This window comes from Perca flavescens, chromosome 21, assembly GCF_004354835.1.
Source record: "Perca flavescens isolate YP-PL-M2 chromosome 21, PFLA_1.0, whole genome shotgun sequence".
NCBI classification, from domain to species: Eukaryota; Metazoa; Chordata; class Actinopteri; order Perciformes; family Percidae; genus Perca; species Perca flavescens.
Genome location: NC_041351.1, coordinates 1,040,576 through 1,058,075, shown reverse-complemented (window position 1 = coordinate 1,058,075; position 17,500 = coordinate 1,040,576). Strand labels below are relative to the sequence as shown.

At 41.0% G+C, this 17,500-nt stretch overlaps 1 protein-coding gene across 1 annotated transcript; it reads left to right on the top strand.

Moving 5' to 3' along the window:
- The first annotated feature begins 7,716 nt into the window (after positions 1 to 7,716).
- LOC114548510 (uncharacterized) lies at positions 7,717 to 16,017 on the top strand. Its single transcript, XM_028568492.1, has 6 exons — positions 7,717 to 7,720; positions 11,546 to 11,713; positions 12,187 to 12,519; positions 12,891 to 12,989; positions 13,907 to 13,947; positions 15,738 to 16,017. Exons 1-6 carry the CDS (start codon positions 7,717 to 7,719, stop codon positions 15,828 to 15,830), a joined length of 738 nt encoding a protein of 245 aa, XP_028424293.1. The 3' UTR covers positions 15,831 to 16,017.
- Positions 16,018 to 17,500: the final 1,483 nt, after the last annotated feature.

Sequence of the window (17,500 nt, the reverse complement as noted above, 5' to 3'; positions counted from 1 at the left end):
CCGCCCATCGCGCCCATATTAGGACTCTTCCTGAGGAAACTTTCCCAGAGTCAGGGGAAGAAATGGAAACTCCGACACCAACACATGTTAACACAGGCTATACCACGCCTCCCATTATGAAGCACATTAGAAAGCAAACACGTTTTAACCCAATAAATACCTCAGTCACTTTAGGATTTAGCCTTTAAAGCCACTTTCTCTAAATCTAAATCCACTTGTTAGACTTTAAATCCTTCTGCATCACTTCAAACTTATAATTTATACACCGTGTGTGTGTGTGTGTGTGTGTTGGTTTGTGTGTGTATGTATGCGTGTGTGTGTGTGTTGGTTTGTGTGTGTATGTATGTGTGTGTGTGTGTTCTTTCCCTTTGATTCTGTGTAATAGTGACATGTAACATGATAACCTTTGTGCTGTCAGTGTTGAGATAGATTAGAGTGAATGTAGAACTGAATGCTTGCTGGATCCTGGCCCTGCTGGATCCTGTCCCTGCTGGATCCTGGCCCTGCTGGATCCTGGCCCTGCTGGATCCTGGCCCTGCTCCGTCCCGTTCAGACATTTTGAAATCCCTCCAACTAACACCAGACAACACATGTTACGAGAACTGGAATTATTAAATGAAAGCGATGCATAAGAGACATTAAATCCAGGCGATATGAAAACAACCAGTCCTGTAGTCTCTGTGCTAGTCGGGATTGACAGACATGTAGAGTTCATTAACATGCTTTTATTTCAGAGAACAAGTCAAATATCTTTCTGTCTTAACAGTTTGGGCCTCATAAAGCCCTAAAACAAGTCAGCAAAAAAAGGTGCTTAGTCATCGTAGAAAAAAGCAAAAAGAAAGTTGGAAAAAGTGACAAAGAATAGGTGTCCCAAAACGTATGTAAAGCTAAGTTGATATGCTGGGACCTGATTCTGGCCCTCGGGCCTCGAGTTTGACACGTGTGATTTTGGGATGGTTGCAGCGCCGCTGGCATCTCAGCCTTCATCCAATCAGCTGCCGTGCGCCTCCGTGACCTTATGCTGAAGCTTTGAGCTCTGATTTATTACTGGAATAATTGAAAAACTATTCCAGTAATACATTTCCTTGTAATTGAGTCATACATGACGAGTGCATAGCCTGCTTATCAGTCATTCAGCATTAAAGCTGGGCTTTTCCACCTCTTTCACAGTGACATGTTTACCTGATAACAGCTGTTTCTTTCAGCCAATCAGGACGCCAATCTTCCACCAATCAGGATGCTGCATACTACAACAATGTTTCCATAATCACAGACTTTAACCATCACTGCTCAGTGAACTGCCTCCTAGTCGGAGATCTTTTTCTAGTTAAAGAGCCAGTTATCATTATGGAGTTTCCATGTTTTTTAGGAGTTTGCTCACACTAATACATGTAATAAAAAAAAAAACATTAATTGAGTAAGAAAGTGAACATTTTGAACAAGAATAGGCATATTAGGTATAAATTCATTTTATTTTATTTATTTGAAAGTCCGGCCCCCAGAGTGTCTGCTTAGAAAAATTCTGGCCCTTGAAAAAATGTAGTTGATGACCCCTGATATAGAGTGTGGTCTAGACCTGCTCTCTCGGTAAAGTGCCCTGAGATAACTCTTACTGTTATGAATTGATGCTATAAATAAAATTGAATTGATTTGATTTGATTGGCTGCTTTAGGATTTAAGATAGTGTATTGTCATTGAACATATGAACACAATCAGTGCAGCTGATGATACATAATAATACAAATAAAAAGATAGGAGACACACATCCAGGTATAGATGTGTAACTGTGTGAATGTGATCAGGGCATTCCTGCCTCTCACTGAACTCAATAAATAAAGGGCAAAATAAAAAGGCATGGCACATAGCACTCATAATTACAGAGAAATCTGTCTCTGGTTTGCGTGGGAGAAAGTGTGTTTGGGACGAGCATGAGCACTACAGTAAGATATCACGGCCGCTTATCACTCGCTGATAAGACTGTTGACACAGAAATGAGATATTATTCTCATGAAGAACTATTAATCACATACACACACACAGAGAGAGAGAAAGAGAGAGAGAGACACACAAACACACACACACACACACACACACACACACACACACACACACACACACACACACACACACAGATCAGGAGGAATGCTGAGACAGGAAGTGAGTCATTTCTAAAGTGAGAGTTCCAGCGAGGTTGATAAGACGTGCTGCATTTCATCACGGATTATTAAACATTTACAAAAAGATATTACTCATATATATATATATATATATATATATATATATATATATATATATATATATATATATATATATATATATATACAGTACAGGCCAAAAGTTTGGACCCACCTTCTCATTCAATGCGTTTCCTTTTTATTTTCGTGACTATTTACATTGTAGATTCTCACTGAAGGCATCAAAACTATGAATGAACACATATGGAATTATGTACTTAACAAAAAAGTGTGAAATAACTGAAAACATGTCTTATATTTTAGATTCTTCAAAGTAGCCACCCTTTGCTTTTTTTGATAACTCTGCAAACCCTTGGTGTTCTCTCAATGAGCTTCATGAGGTAGTCACCTGAAATGGTTTTACCTTCACAGGTGTGCTTTGTCAGGGTTCATTAGTGGAATTATTTCCCTTATTAATAAAAAATAATAAGGGAAAAAATTCTCCTCAAGTGTAGCTGCAACCAGATTTGAAAATCGGTTAGGATTTTAAAACTCCTGTAGAGTGAGAGCCGAGGCCTCTGTTGGAGACAATGTGGAACTTCTACGGCCAATCACTTTCATGGTTTTAGGGCCCGTCTGAAAATCCAGTAATTCTGGGAAGAGGTGGCGAAATGTACTGAACGCTGGGACAAATGGATTGTGTACTCACCCTGAATAATATGACACTATACCATGATGTAAGTATAAAAGAATACTTTGATTATAGCTGTAAGAAACGTGATGATGAACAGACGTGATGACGCACATTCTTTGTACATAAATAAATGAAAGCTTCACGCAGAGGTGAATAGCAATTACACATATTGAACAAAAGATAAAAGCCATCAGCCAAAGCAGCGTGACCATCTGGGATCGAGATCTTAACCTGACACATGACATGAGAGAATGTGGTAATATTTCACTTTATGACTCAGAGGCTTTGTTTCCTGTGTGACTCTTCAACGGTTATATAAAATATACTTTACTTCAACTTGAACCACACACACACACACACACACAAACATACATACACACACACACACACACACACACACACACACACATACATACACACACACACACACACACACACACACACACACACACACACACACACACACACACACACACACACACACACACACACACAAACATACATACACACACACACACACACACACACACAAACATACATACACACACACACACACACACACACACACACACACACACACACACACAGGACACACACACACACACACACACACACACACACACACACACATACATACATACACACACACACACACACACACACACACACACAGAGACACACACACACACAGAGACACACACACACACACACACACACACACACACACACACACACACACACACACACACAGACACACACACACACAGACACACACACACACACACACACACACACACACACACACAAACATACATACACACACACACACACACACAGACACACACACACACACAGAGACACACACACACACACACACAAACATACATACACACACACACACACACACAGACACACACACACACACAGAGACACACACACACACACACACACACAAACATACACACACACACACACAGACACACACAAACATACACACACAGACACACACACACACACACACACACACACACACAGACACACACACACACACACACACACAGAGAGACACGCGCACACATATACACACACACACACACACACACACAGATCGTGACGTGCAGCTCGTGTTGAGGCAGGTAGGTAACCTGTGATGAAATCTAACTGCTGAGGGGAGAGAGAGTTGAAATCTCTGAGTGTTGAGTCAGCAGCTGCAGGACCAATCAGATCCCTGACTAATCACAGCCGGGGGACATCCACAGAAAAATGTCAAAAAAGCTTCAATAATGCGACAACAAATGTTGATCATGGGACAATTAATAATTATTCTTATCAGTCTGATCACTGTCACCAAACTACACCAGACTCCATGTAAATAACCCTTGAGTGGTCCTTCGAGTCTTGGTGACCCAAAGGACCACACAAGGGTTAATACAGCACCTTAGTGCTTGTTTGTACAGCATTTTGGTCAGCTTAAACTGTTTAAATGTGCTTTAGAAATAAACTTTACTTACTTACTTTACAAGAGACAGGATTTAGAGAGCAATTCTCAACAAAGTAAACAAAAGTACATAACCCTTGTTTTGTCCTTTGGGTCACTGGGACCCAAAGGACAACATAAGGGATAATCAGGACTTTCAGCGTGTATAGAGCCAGCATATCTCCACCAGACTCCATGTAAATAATCAGGACTTTTAGCGTGAATAGAGCCAGCATATCTCCACCAGACTCCATGTAAATAATCAGGACTTTTAGCGTGAATAGAGCCAGTATATCTCCACCAGACTCCATGTAAATAATCAGGACTTTTAGCGTGAATAGAGCCAGCATATCTCCACCAGATTCCATGTAAATAATCAGGACTTTTAGCGTGTATAGAGCCAGCATATCTCCACCAGATTCCATGTAAATAATCAGGACTTTTAGCGTGTATAGAGCCAGCATATCTCCACCAGACTCCATGTAAATAATCAGGACTTTTAGCGTGTATAGAGCCAGCATATCTCCACCAGACTCCATGTAAATAATCAGGACTTTTAGCGTGAATAGAGCCAGCATATCTCCACCAGACTCCATGTAAATAATCAGGACTTTTAGCGTGAATAGAGCCAGCATATCTCCACCAGACTCCATGTAAATAATCAGGACTTTTAGCGTGTATAGAGCCAGCATATCTCCACCAGACTCCATGTAAATAATCAGGACTTTTAGCGTGAATAGAGCCAGCATATCTCCACCAGACTCCATGTAAATAATCAGGACTTTTAGCGTGTATAGAGCCAGCATATCTCCACCAGACTCCATGTAAATAATCAGGACTTTTAGCGTGAATAGAGCCAGCATATCTCCACCAGACTCCATGTAAATAATCAGGACTTTTAGCGTGTATAGAGCCAGCATATCTCCACCAGACTCCATGTAAATAATCAGGACTTTTAGCGTGTATAGAGCCAGCATATCTCTACATGTAAATGGGTGAATTAAGGGTTTATTTCAACCAAACCAGAGTGGTGATTGTTGGAACAGTGGAAAGATGAACCAAGACGGCTTTTGGTAGTTTTATTTAGTTTCTGTCCACTTTGAATGAAGTGTGTTTTACAATGATAAAAGTCCTGATTATTTACATGGAGTCTGGTGTAGTTTGGTGATGGTGTGTGTGTGTGTGTGTGTGCATTGTTGTGTAATTTCCTGTTGGCTAACCTCTGAGGACATTTCTGGGAAACTCCAGTGTGTGTTTTCTTTTCTTCTTTTACAGAACGCTGATTGTTCGAGATAAATGGATAAAAACTAAAATATGAATTAATAACTAATTTTTATATTTGATGTTTTGTTAATAATGTGAAATATGAATCTGATAGAAGCAGAAATATCAAAATATTAATCCTGATTTACTTCATAAAGACTTTTTCTAACTGTCTCTGTTCACGGATAATAAAGAGAAAAATATCTCTTTAATTACTCACAGGCTGTTTCCTATATGACTCATTTCACTAATGGTTTTATACACTTTACTTCAACCTGAACCACACACACAGAGACACACACAAACACACACAGACACACACACACACACTACACACACACACACACACACACACACACACACACACACACCGACAGACACACACACGCACACTAAACACGCATACACACAGAGAGGCGCGCACAAACACACACACACACAAGCACACGCACACTAAACACACACACACACACACAGACACACTACACACACACACACTACACATGGACATTACATTACATACACACACACACCGACAGACACACACACACACACACTAAACACGCATACACACAGAGACGCGCGCACACACACACACACACACACACACACACACACACACACACACACACACACACACACACTACACGTGCACACACACACAGAGACACACACAAAGACACACATACACACACATACACACACAAAGACACACACACACAAACACTACACACACACATATAAACACACGTACACACATATTCACACACAGACACACATACACGCACACAAACGATGCAGCTTCCAATTTAGAGTCACACAACGGGCCGTGTCGGCGTCACAACCGGCTGCTGAACCGAGTACAAAGAGTACAAAGGTCCAAAAGAAGAAGAAGAAGCAAAGATGAAAAAAAAAGACAAATGTGAACAGTGTATATGTGTGTGTGTGTGTGTGTGTGTGTGTGTGTGTGTGTGTGTGTGTGTGTATAATAAAAGTGTTTAGTAGGACGAGGACAAGCTTTGTTTCTTTTCCCATTTCCCTTACCATTTCTGTGTTACTACTACAAGCCAGGCCAGGGTCCCCCGAATACCATGGAATACTGGCCAGGGTCCCCCGAATACCATGGAATACTGGCCAGGGTCCCCCAAATACCATGGAATACTGGCCAGGGTCCCCAAATACCATGGAATACTGGCCAGGGTCCCCAAATACCATGGAATACTGGCCAGGGTCCCCAAATACCATGGAATACTGGCCAGGGTCCCCCAAATACCATGGAATACTGGCCAGGGTCCCCAAATACCATGGAATACTGGCCAGGGTCCCCCAAATACCATGGAATACTGGCCAGGGTCCCCAAATACCATGGAATACTGGCCAGGGTCCCCCAAATACCATGGAATACTGGCCAGGGTCCCCAAATACCATGGAATACTGGCCAGGGTCCCCAATACCATGGAATACTGGCCAGGGTCCCCCGAATACCATGGAATACTGGCCAGGGTCCCCCAAATACCATGGAATACTGGCCAGGGTCCCCCAAATACCATGGAATACTGGCCAGGGTCCCCCAAATACCATGGAATACTGGCCAGGGTCCCCGAGACCCGAAGCGCAACGCTAGGCCAACTCAAAAAGTAAAATTAACTGAATGGGTCCCTGTGACACAATGGACAACGCAAGGGTTTGTGATAGTTTTATATTAAGGATTTTAAAAGTGTTACTTTAATGTATGTTTACTTTAATAAGATTTAATCTACATAATTATGTATTATTCCTCACAGACAAAATCATTGTGGTGAGGTGTGATTGATTAGTATAACCATGTTGATTATGATTGATTTAGGTTAAATACATAAGTATGAATCAGAAATGTGTTAAACATGTATACATATATATTGAATGTTTTGATTTGTTATTGTAACTATGAGCATTTCTGAAACTGTGTCTGAGTTTCCTGAGGTGGTATTTGGATGCTGGTAAGTTTATTTAAGCCTTTTAGACCTCATTAGGAGGGATCTGTGCTAGAATATCCATCTTATAAACTCACAGTGTGTACAGTGAGATAGTTTTACCCCATGTGATCTGGGGTACCTACAACGGGACTTATGGGTAAGAGTGGTGGTTGTAAATGATCCAACAGCATCTTCACACATGCATAGATAAGTAAAGAAGGACCTTATTTGGTCATCTCTAACCTTGTATGTCCAGCGTGAGTTTAAATCCTCCTCCAGGAAGACAGGAACTTCAGAGTTGGGATGGTACTACCCAACACTACACTGTGGTTAAACTCTACTGTTTAATCCTGATTCTCCTTGATCCAGATTTCATTAAACACTTCTATATAAGTCATCAAAGTCTCTAGAACTTTCTCCACGTATGCAGAGTCCAGCTGCTTCTGAGTTTTTACATAACAGCAAATATAAAACGTTTATAACGTTTAGAAGTGAGATTGAAAATGCTACGTGGTGCTTTGTAACCATTTCTTTAAAAATGCTCAGTGAATTATTATTCTTATTATTATTCTTATTATTATTCCTTTGTGCTGTTGCACTGTAAACAAATAAGTTTTATCATTAGACTATTCAATCAAAAAGGAATAAAATCTGAAATATAATGTGCTCTTAGTAGTTGAAAATAATAAAGTACTCTAGTAGCAAGTTTTTCAAAATTTTGTAAGTGAGCAGCATCTTCACATAAGTTATCTTTTTATCCGCTGTCGACCAGTTCAGATTTGTGAAATGATCAGGATCAAGATGTGTCTGTGGCTCAACTTTTATTTGATTGGAAAAGACTGTCAGGTGCGTTGATTGTCAATGATCTTCAGGTGTGTCCCTCTGCCAGAAGCCCAGAACAAAGGGGCCGTCCTCAAACAGACAAACACGTAAAATGAGAGAGTGGATAAATTAGCAAAGGAGGCGGTCAATAAAGGAAATGTAGAGCTGAATATTAAACTGTCAAAATCAGAGGGGAACCACCCTGGTCTCACAGAATTCCATGAAATGATCATAAAGTGTTAATAACACATTACGTTACTTTGACATTGTTTACCATGGTGGCCACATGGAATTTTCACACATTCCATGTGGCCACCGTGGTAAACAATGTCAAAGTAAAGTCAATGAGAAGATGACGTAGCATTAAGAGCGATTACTTTTTATAATAGAAAAAACACCCTGATTTCATGCAGAAAATACAATCAAGAAAGAGGGGTCATGTTAGCAGGATTACATAAATTAGGAGCAGTGGAAATCAGGTTCATAGATGTCCTTGAAAGTGGGTTATCCGTAAATGGAAGGAAACATTTTTGAAAAGAACCAGACTACTTAGAACATGATAATGAAATGAAATAATAGATAACAAGTAATTATCAGTAGGAGGCAGTAATGCAATGCATAGGATGCCAACCGCCATAAAACCCAAAAGAAGAAGAAGAAGACAAACAAGTACAGACACAAGGGGGGTGGGGGGAACACAGAATGAAACTGAAAACTGCTCCATGCAACACTGCTGACTATGAATTAATTAAGATCTGTCTGTGGGTCAACTTTAAGAAAACCCTTATCAATTTATTTTGAGCCTTCTGAGGTTTTCTCCTGAAGCGTTGTAATAATCGGGTCTACCAGGAGATGGCAGCATAATCAAACAGAGTTTAGACTCCAGGAGCTCCAGCTGATGATGAAGAGTTAAGGTGATTATATACTGGACGCTGCCCAGCTGGCGCGTACACATGTGACATCATGAGATCTCCGTGACTATTTATACCTGCGCTGGTGGTCGCGACACAAGCTGCAGTCTTCTCCTGAACAGAGGTGGCGCTAATGAGCAAAAGCTACTGACGTTGCTCTTTCTATGGACTAGAAGAAGAAGAAGAAGGTAAACAACGGTAGAACTGGCAGCAGCATAACCGTTAATGCTTTGATCTGATTCAATGACGATGTCAGTACCCGATCGCGATATTATGAATCCCACTATGGCCACGCCAAGACCCGCCCTTCAATAGCGTTCACACACTACTATTGGCCAGGCGTCCATGCTTACATGTACAGGTCCTATCCCCTGACCAATCCCCTAACCCTAACCTTAACCACTCGAGGTGAAATGCCTGCTTCGTAGGGCGGGTCTTGGCGTGGCCATAGTGGGATTCGTAATTTTGCTACCCGATCCGTTCCACCTGCACAATCCGTTCTGCGCATGCTCTGATGATAATACCGTTTTACGACCTGCCCGATCGGTTCCACGCTAGCCTCCACCCAAGCTAACGTTAGTTTAGCTAACAGCTAATTCGGCTAACCGCTAGCCGACAAATAACGCATGCGCAGAACGGATCGTGCAGGCAGAACGGACAGCTAGATTCAGTCTAAAATAACGTTAAGTCAAACTTAATGGAGAAGCAGCTACCGCTACATTAAGACTTTACAGTAATAACAATAAAGACGAGTGTTGAGTGATTGAATTTTAAATGAGCACAAGTAAAGCAGAACTGACGTAACAGCTGTTATAGATGTTAACGTTTGATTTGAAGTTTTATTTTGAGGGTCTTTTAAAAGTTTGCATGCTGTCTCAGCTAGCGGTTAGCCGAATTAGCTGTTAGCTAAACTAACGTTAGCTTAACTGTGGAGGCTGACAGATGGCAGACCGCTACAATCAGCTAGCGGTTAGCCAAATGAACTGTTAGCTAAAGTAACGTTAGCTTCCCAGTGGAGACTAACGGCAGACCGCTATAATCACCTAGCGGTCCAACCGAATTAGCTGTTAGCTAAACTAACGTGAATGAGCTATTAGCTAAACTAACGTTAGCTTCCCGGTGGAGGCTAGTGTGGGAACCGGTGGGAACAGATCGGGTAGTGTCGTAAATCATCGTACCACAGAACGGATTGTGCAGTTGGAACGGATCGGGTACTGACAGACCTACTTCGTCAGATTGAGCCTTTCATTCACCATAAAAGAGCTCATCTTAACCCAGTAAGTTTACAAGCTGTTTAGGTTTAATTACTAATGTTAACTAGCATGTTAGTGATCAGTAATTACTAATGTTAACTAGCATGTTAGTGATCAGTAATGACTAATGTTAACTAGCATGTTAGTGATCAGTAATTACTAATGTTAACTAGCATGTTAGTGATCAGTAATTACTAATATTAACTAGCATGTTAGTGATCAGTAATTACTAATGTTAACTAGCATGTTAGTGATCAGTAATTACTAATGTTAACTATCATGTTAGTGATCAGTAATTACTAATATTAACTAGCATGTTAGTGATCAGTAATTACTGATGTTAACTACCATGTTAGTGATCAGTAATTACTAATGTTAACTAGCATGTTAGTGATCAGTAATTACTAATGTTAACTAGCATGTTAGTGATCAGTAATTACTAATGTTAACTAGCATGTTAGTGATCAGTAATTACTGATGTTAACTACCATGTTAGTGATCAGTAATTACTAATGTTAACTAGCATGTTAGTGATCAGTAATTACTAATGTTAACTAGCATGTTAGTGATCAGTAATTAGCCTGTGTCTATGTTATCTCCTTACATATACCTACACTCTCCGTCTCTGTGAGATTGGGAATGATTGAGATTTCTCTCTCACAGCTACCAGAAGACTTCACACTTTCAGACACGTTGCTCACGTCACATCTACGTCTTCAAGCTCAGTTGGAGGCTGCTCAGTAACACTCAGCCAGCACCGGGAAAGAGACTTCTGATATCCTCCACTGGTCTCAGACCAGAGACACTGGGTCTGCTGGTCCCCTTCTTTAACTGTCTTCGACTTTTCTCGACAGGAACTTAACTCTTTGGTTTACCTTGGTAGTCATATCTTCACCTGATAAACACCTGTCAAAAATGCAGCCAACATATTGTACACTGTCTTCAGCAGTTACACAGAACTCTCCAACTTTAACCATAAAACCTTTTTTTTCACAGCTCAGAGTGGCAGATACAGGATTGAATATGAAACCGTTGAACCAAAAGCTTATGTTTCCGTCAGCATCTCCCAGCTGACCAAGTCTGACTCAGGGCGGTACAGGTGTGGTCTGAACAGATCTCTGTCTTCAGAATCATTTGTCGATTTTGAAGTCATTGTTGTAGATGGTGAGTCTGAAAATATAGTTTCATGTCTGAAGTAAAGTTTATGTGTTCACTGACAGCTGCTGACAGATGTTGTTCTTCATATTCTTCATCACTGAACTCTGATGAATGCTCCTTTAAACCAGCAGGTCTTCTGTGATGTTTTTAAAGATTCTTTTTTTTTTATAATCTAATCAGATTATGATCAGATGGTGAGATTATGAAGTAGTCAGACTGGGTGAACTGGGCAGCTCCCAGTATAACCAAAAGCTTATGTTTCCGTCAGCATCTCTCAGCTGACCAAGTCTGACTCAGGACAGTACAGGTGTGGTCTGGGAAGTTCTTTATCTGCAGCTTCATTCAGCGACTTTGAAGCCGTTGTTGTAGATAGTGAGTTTGAAAGTATTGGTAAATTAAAGCTTTTCTGTTCAGTTACAGCTGCTGACAGATGTCATTCTTTATTTTCTTTATCAATAAACACTTCATCTTTTCAACAGCAATACTGTATGGAAATCCTCCTAAAGTAAAAACCTTCCATAAGACAACTGGAGATAACATCATCCTTCTACGCTACTCTATTCTCTCTGGAACCAGGAGGTACTTCTGTAAGGAACAATGTGAAGACAAAGATATTCTTGTTGAAACAACTGGCGTCAGTGCTGAGAGAGATAGATACAGCATCAGATATGAAAAAGAATCTCCATCAGGAGGATTTGTGTATGTCAACATCTCACAGCTGACCAGGTCTGACTCAGGACTGTACAGGATTGGTCTGAGCACATCTTTCTCTCCGGATCCTTACCAAGAGTTTAGGATCGTTGTCACAGATGGTGAGTTTATTTGTGTCACACACATGCAAACGCAGATCTCAACTTCTTTTTATCTGCATATTTTTGTTGTTCACAGCTCCGACCACGAGACACCAATACCCAGAGGTGCATGTACACACTGGATTTGATGAATTTAAATCTATGACCAAAGCAGTTTTATCTAATTGTCCTTACAGCACGCAGCAAAGCCTCTCAGCCGGCTAAACGGTTCATCTCTTTGTCAAAATGTTCCTTCTCCATCAGCTAGGTGGAATGAATAAATACTACATTATCCATGAGCTTAAGTGCATGAACGGGGGCCTTGAGACCTAAATGTTAATATGTCATTACCAACTAGGAAACATCCATAAAACCGATTTCTCTTCACACAGGTTGGCTGCTGTATTTGGTCGTGCCTGTTGGTATCATTGTCATCATCTCTGTGCTGACGCTGACGGTCATCTGTATTCGGAGGAAGTGCAAACCCAACGGTGAGATAACAGAAACAACTCAACTAGAAACTTTTCTCAGGTCATGCTTTTTGTCACTTCAACAATTCATGTTTTTTTTCTCACAGTGTTCCTGTCTTATGTATTTCTCTGAGATAAATCAACACGAGGACACTGATGTCACAAACCTGAGTTACACAACATTTACTGAACAGTAACTTGGTTAAAGAAACATGCAACATTCTCAGAAAACTAGATCTTATACACAGGGCAGGTAGAAGGACCTTTTAGTGGCGGCCAAGACATATACCATGTTTGCAGGTTTTACCAACTATCAGAATCTGTTCAGATTACCAGGTGAAAATAGTTTCTCAGGCTACAATATGCTGACAGTCACCGAGAGGGACCTTCCCGGACCAGCCCCCGAGACAATAGTAAAAACTCAACTAAAAACTTCCCTTTTTGTCACTCCAGAGTTTTAACCACTTCAGTAATTCATGGTTATGTGCTGTGTTCCTTTGCTCATGTAATTCTCTGGAGCCAATCAACAAGATAATAAGGTTTTTACAGTTTACACCCTGATGCACAGAGGCAGATGGCAAAGAACTAGTGGCCATGAAAGCCCAATGTGGCATCACTGCACTACGTTTTTTTCTTATTGAAAAAATTGCACTTGAACACACCACAAAGACTACAGCCAACCGCCAACTAGGGCGTACCTTACACTTCATACTAACACTGCTATAATACCTACAATATTCCCCTCTGCTTCACCCCTACCAGGAAAACCGCAGCAGAACCGAACAGAGCCTATGAGTCCTTTGCAGACACAGAGCGATGGCTAACCGGACTGTCCATCTCCCGGGCTGTCATCTGTTCTCTCAGCAAATAATTCTCTTTCTAAATCTGCATCTTTAACGGCTCATTATAATAAAAACAATATTTTGTTTACTTCACAGGATTGAACACCGGAGAAAACTTGGACGGCATCGACATGAAGGTGACTTTAACTCCTTGTTTCCTTTCACTGTAAGATGTAACAGTGCACATGATGATTGTTACTGATGAGGCTTCATAGAAGACAGAAGATTATCTGTGAAAATGAAACAGATCTCATGCTGTCCTGTTCTTTATTGAACTGTTTTGTCCTCAGCCTGCTAGTGTTACATCATGATCTCCTTTAGATAGCCGAAAGTACAACCCTTTGACCCAATATAGAAGTGAAGATGAGAGGGTGTGAATATTGAAAATCTGTTATTGAAACCCAAGCACTGACATCGTCGGGGGCGAAGGCCCTCTTGAAATTCAAATGTTTCTTTAAACGCAAAACTAGATGCTTGGGCTACTCAAACACTATCAGACTCGGTAATCAGTACTTCAGACTCTGTAATAATTGTGATCTGATATGTATCTCAGGCTTGGCAGCATGTCATGGCTGGGCATATTGGCTCGATAGCGCCCTCTTACAGTTTTCAAAGTTAAAGCATTCTACTACAGTCCTTACACTTTGATGTGCACTACCTAATGTGTTGACCACATCCAACTCAAAAGTGTTCAGGAAAGCCTTAAAGGAACACGGTGACTTATTGGGACATTAGCTTATTCGCTGTAACCCCCAGAGTTAGACAAGTCGATACATACCCTTCTCATCTCCGTGCGTGCTGTAACTCTGTCTGACGGCCCCACCGGTAGCCTAGCCTAGCACAGATCCTGGAGGTAACTGGTTCCAACATGTTCCTATTTACATGTTGTGATTTGTATAGTCACAGGGGGTACAAATAACAAGGTCACATGAGACACAGACATTTTCTAACTGTATATAAACTGGGAAATATATTCTCAGAAAGGTGAAGCACTGCTACTTGGGCGGAGTGATTAGCTCGCACCACCTGAGAAGCCCCGAGCAGAGTAGCTATGCTTTGCCTTTCTGCGAATATAGTTCCCTGTTCTTTTATCCCAGCTGACACTGGTCTTTTAAATGAACTAAGGTAGTTTAAATGTTTTAGTCATCCATTTACCTGTGTTTTTTTTTTTTTTTTTTTGCTCTTTACTGACTACCTCGTTTGTGATCTCTACATTGCATGTATGATGTGTTGGCTGGCTGTAAACTTAATTGCCCCTCGGGGATAATACAGTTTTCCTTGACCCTTGACCTTTACCTTGTCAACAGGAAGGAAGCCCTGACGATAATCATTGGATTTACCTTAACGTTACATTGTGTAGTGTAAACATGATATACAGCAACATGACGTATAAATAGTGTGTGTTCTCTAGCGCCACATAGTGGACACTGGAAGTGGTGCACAATTCAAAATGTAATTTACTTTTTTAAATTTTTTTTTATTTATTTTTTGTTGGTGATATAGAACAAGACAGACCAAATATGGGCTAAACAGTAATAACATCAAACAATTACAAGGGAAACAAAACATAGGAGTCATAGTGGAATGAAAAATAGACAGTAACATTGAAGAATCAAGTTGGTATAAAGATAAACCATGATTAACTTTAGCGAGCACGGATGATTCTTTCATAATTGAGCTCAATCTGACAAATATCAATGATTAAAGCTCATAAAATCAAAAGTTTAGAAACAGGGACTTAAGTTTGGATTGAGCAGCCCCAGCTTTACAATAAGTGTTGGTTTATCCCCAGGAGAAAATCAGGAGATATAGCACCACAAAGACAAAAATAAGTTCAGACACATAAATAAAGTATGTGTAGTCTCCAAAATACTTAATTTCAAGGGCTATAACTGTGTTTCATGTGCACTTTGTTTGGTTTCCTCAGGTCGTCCCAGAATGCGACTACGAGAACCTTTCTCCAAATTCCAAATACGAGGACTCCACATACGAGAGCCTTGATCCAGCCAGCAGGCATTAGGAGCAAACCTACTCTACGCTCTCCCAAATACAACACAGACGAGCTGGAATCTGTAACTGTGCCTCAGGGGTCCAGGTTGTACTCAGTGTTTCTGTATTTCCAGCGCAGTTCTTAATGCCATGTATATGTTGTTAAATTGCATTTAGTTGATCTCTCTGGGCCACCGTACATCTGTAGTCAATGGAGTTTCTTTTTACATGTTACATTGTGACACGTTATCTATTAGTGTCTCTTATAATAAGACTTATTTTTATTAGTTATATATCACCTCTCAAGCAAAGTTTCCGTTGTGTCATCTGGTTTTTCACACAGTGCTGTTGTCAGCCTGAACACAGACTTTAACTTTCAAAAGTTCACATCATAATCAAACAGTATTTCAATCCGGTGGCAGGTCACATCTGAATCAGAATCAAAAAAGGATTTATTGCCAAGTAAGTAACACTTAGAATGAATCTTCCTTGGTGGATGGTGCAGATAGAAACAAACATTAAAGCAGTGATGACGGGGTCCAAGCCTTCTTGCGCCAGTCGCCCCTGATGACCCGGGGAGTGTGCAAAAGCGGGACCCAAAGTGTAATGTGGGGAGGCAAACGTTGGTGAATATCGAGATTTGCGGCACTCTGCCGTTGCAAATATCCTGTTAACATTGATTGAGTAGAACGGCCGAAACTGGTCTACTTTGGGCGATCTTCGCCAAATTTGGTACAGAGCCTCAGAGCAGCATGCCGAACGAGCATCACATCACATCATCTACAGTTCTATATATTTGGAGTGATCCAATGCAAAAATAAACATATTGAACATTATAACTCATATAAAGTGTTGAACGAGGTTCAGTTGAAAACCCAAAAACAGCTAAAACTATATTACTGCTTTTTGAAATGTAAGACCCCTCTGCTTCCCCTAGTGGCCCTCTGTTTCCCCTGGGCTTCTCTGGCCCTCTGTTTCCCCCAGGCCTCTCTGGCCCTCTGTTTCCCCCGGGCCTCTTTGCCCACTAGTTTCCCCCAGGCCTCTCTGGCCCTCTGTTTCCCCCGGGCCTCTTTGCCCACTAGTTTCCCCCGGGCCTCTTTGCCCACTAGTTTCCCGTGCCCTAGTGCCTAGCGGCTCTGTCCCCGGTTCCCGAGTGCCCATGGTCCCCAGTTCCCGCTATCCTCTGTTCCCTAGCCTCGTTTGACTTTTTTGTTCCTCCGTTCGTCCCTCCTCCGGTCCCCCTCCGCCCTCCCTGGGTTGGCATATGTTTGGTTTTTGGTTTTGGCCGCCTGGGATCCATCCCTTGGAGGGGGGGTACTGTCATGATTGTGGGTTTCGGTTATGTTCTGTTTCTTGTTTTATTTTGATTTCTGGTTTTCTGTCTTGTCTTTTTTACTTCCTGTGTTTTCCCTCCCTTGTGTTGCCCTGATTTGTTTCACCTGTTGTATCACCTGTCCCTTGGGTTGAACGAGAGTATGTGAAAATAAAACAATTTAAAAAAAAAAACAATTAAAAATTCGAAATTCAAAATATTTTTGCTTTTTGAAATGTATTTGTATTAATCCAAAAGACAGCTAAAACTATACTTCTGCTTTTGAGACTATAATACTGCCTTTGATTTTGGTTTATGAGTGCTATATGTACCTTTAGAAATATAATCATGCTAAGTTTTTGTGTTACTGATATTACTTTAAACATGCT

Bases quoted from the DNA above. Each gene is read 5' to 3' on its own strand.
- LOC114548510 (XM_028568492.1), top strand. The intron at 12,520-12,890 runs GTGAGTTTATTT...CTCTTCACACAG, and splicing joins TAGGATCGTTGTCACAGATG to GTTGGCTGCTGTATTTGGTC. The intron at 13,948-15,737 runs GTGACTTTAACT...TGGTTTCCTCAG, and splicing joins TGGACGGCATCGACATGAAG to GTCGTCCCAGAATGCGACTA.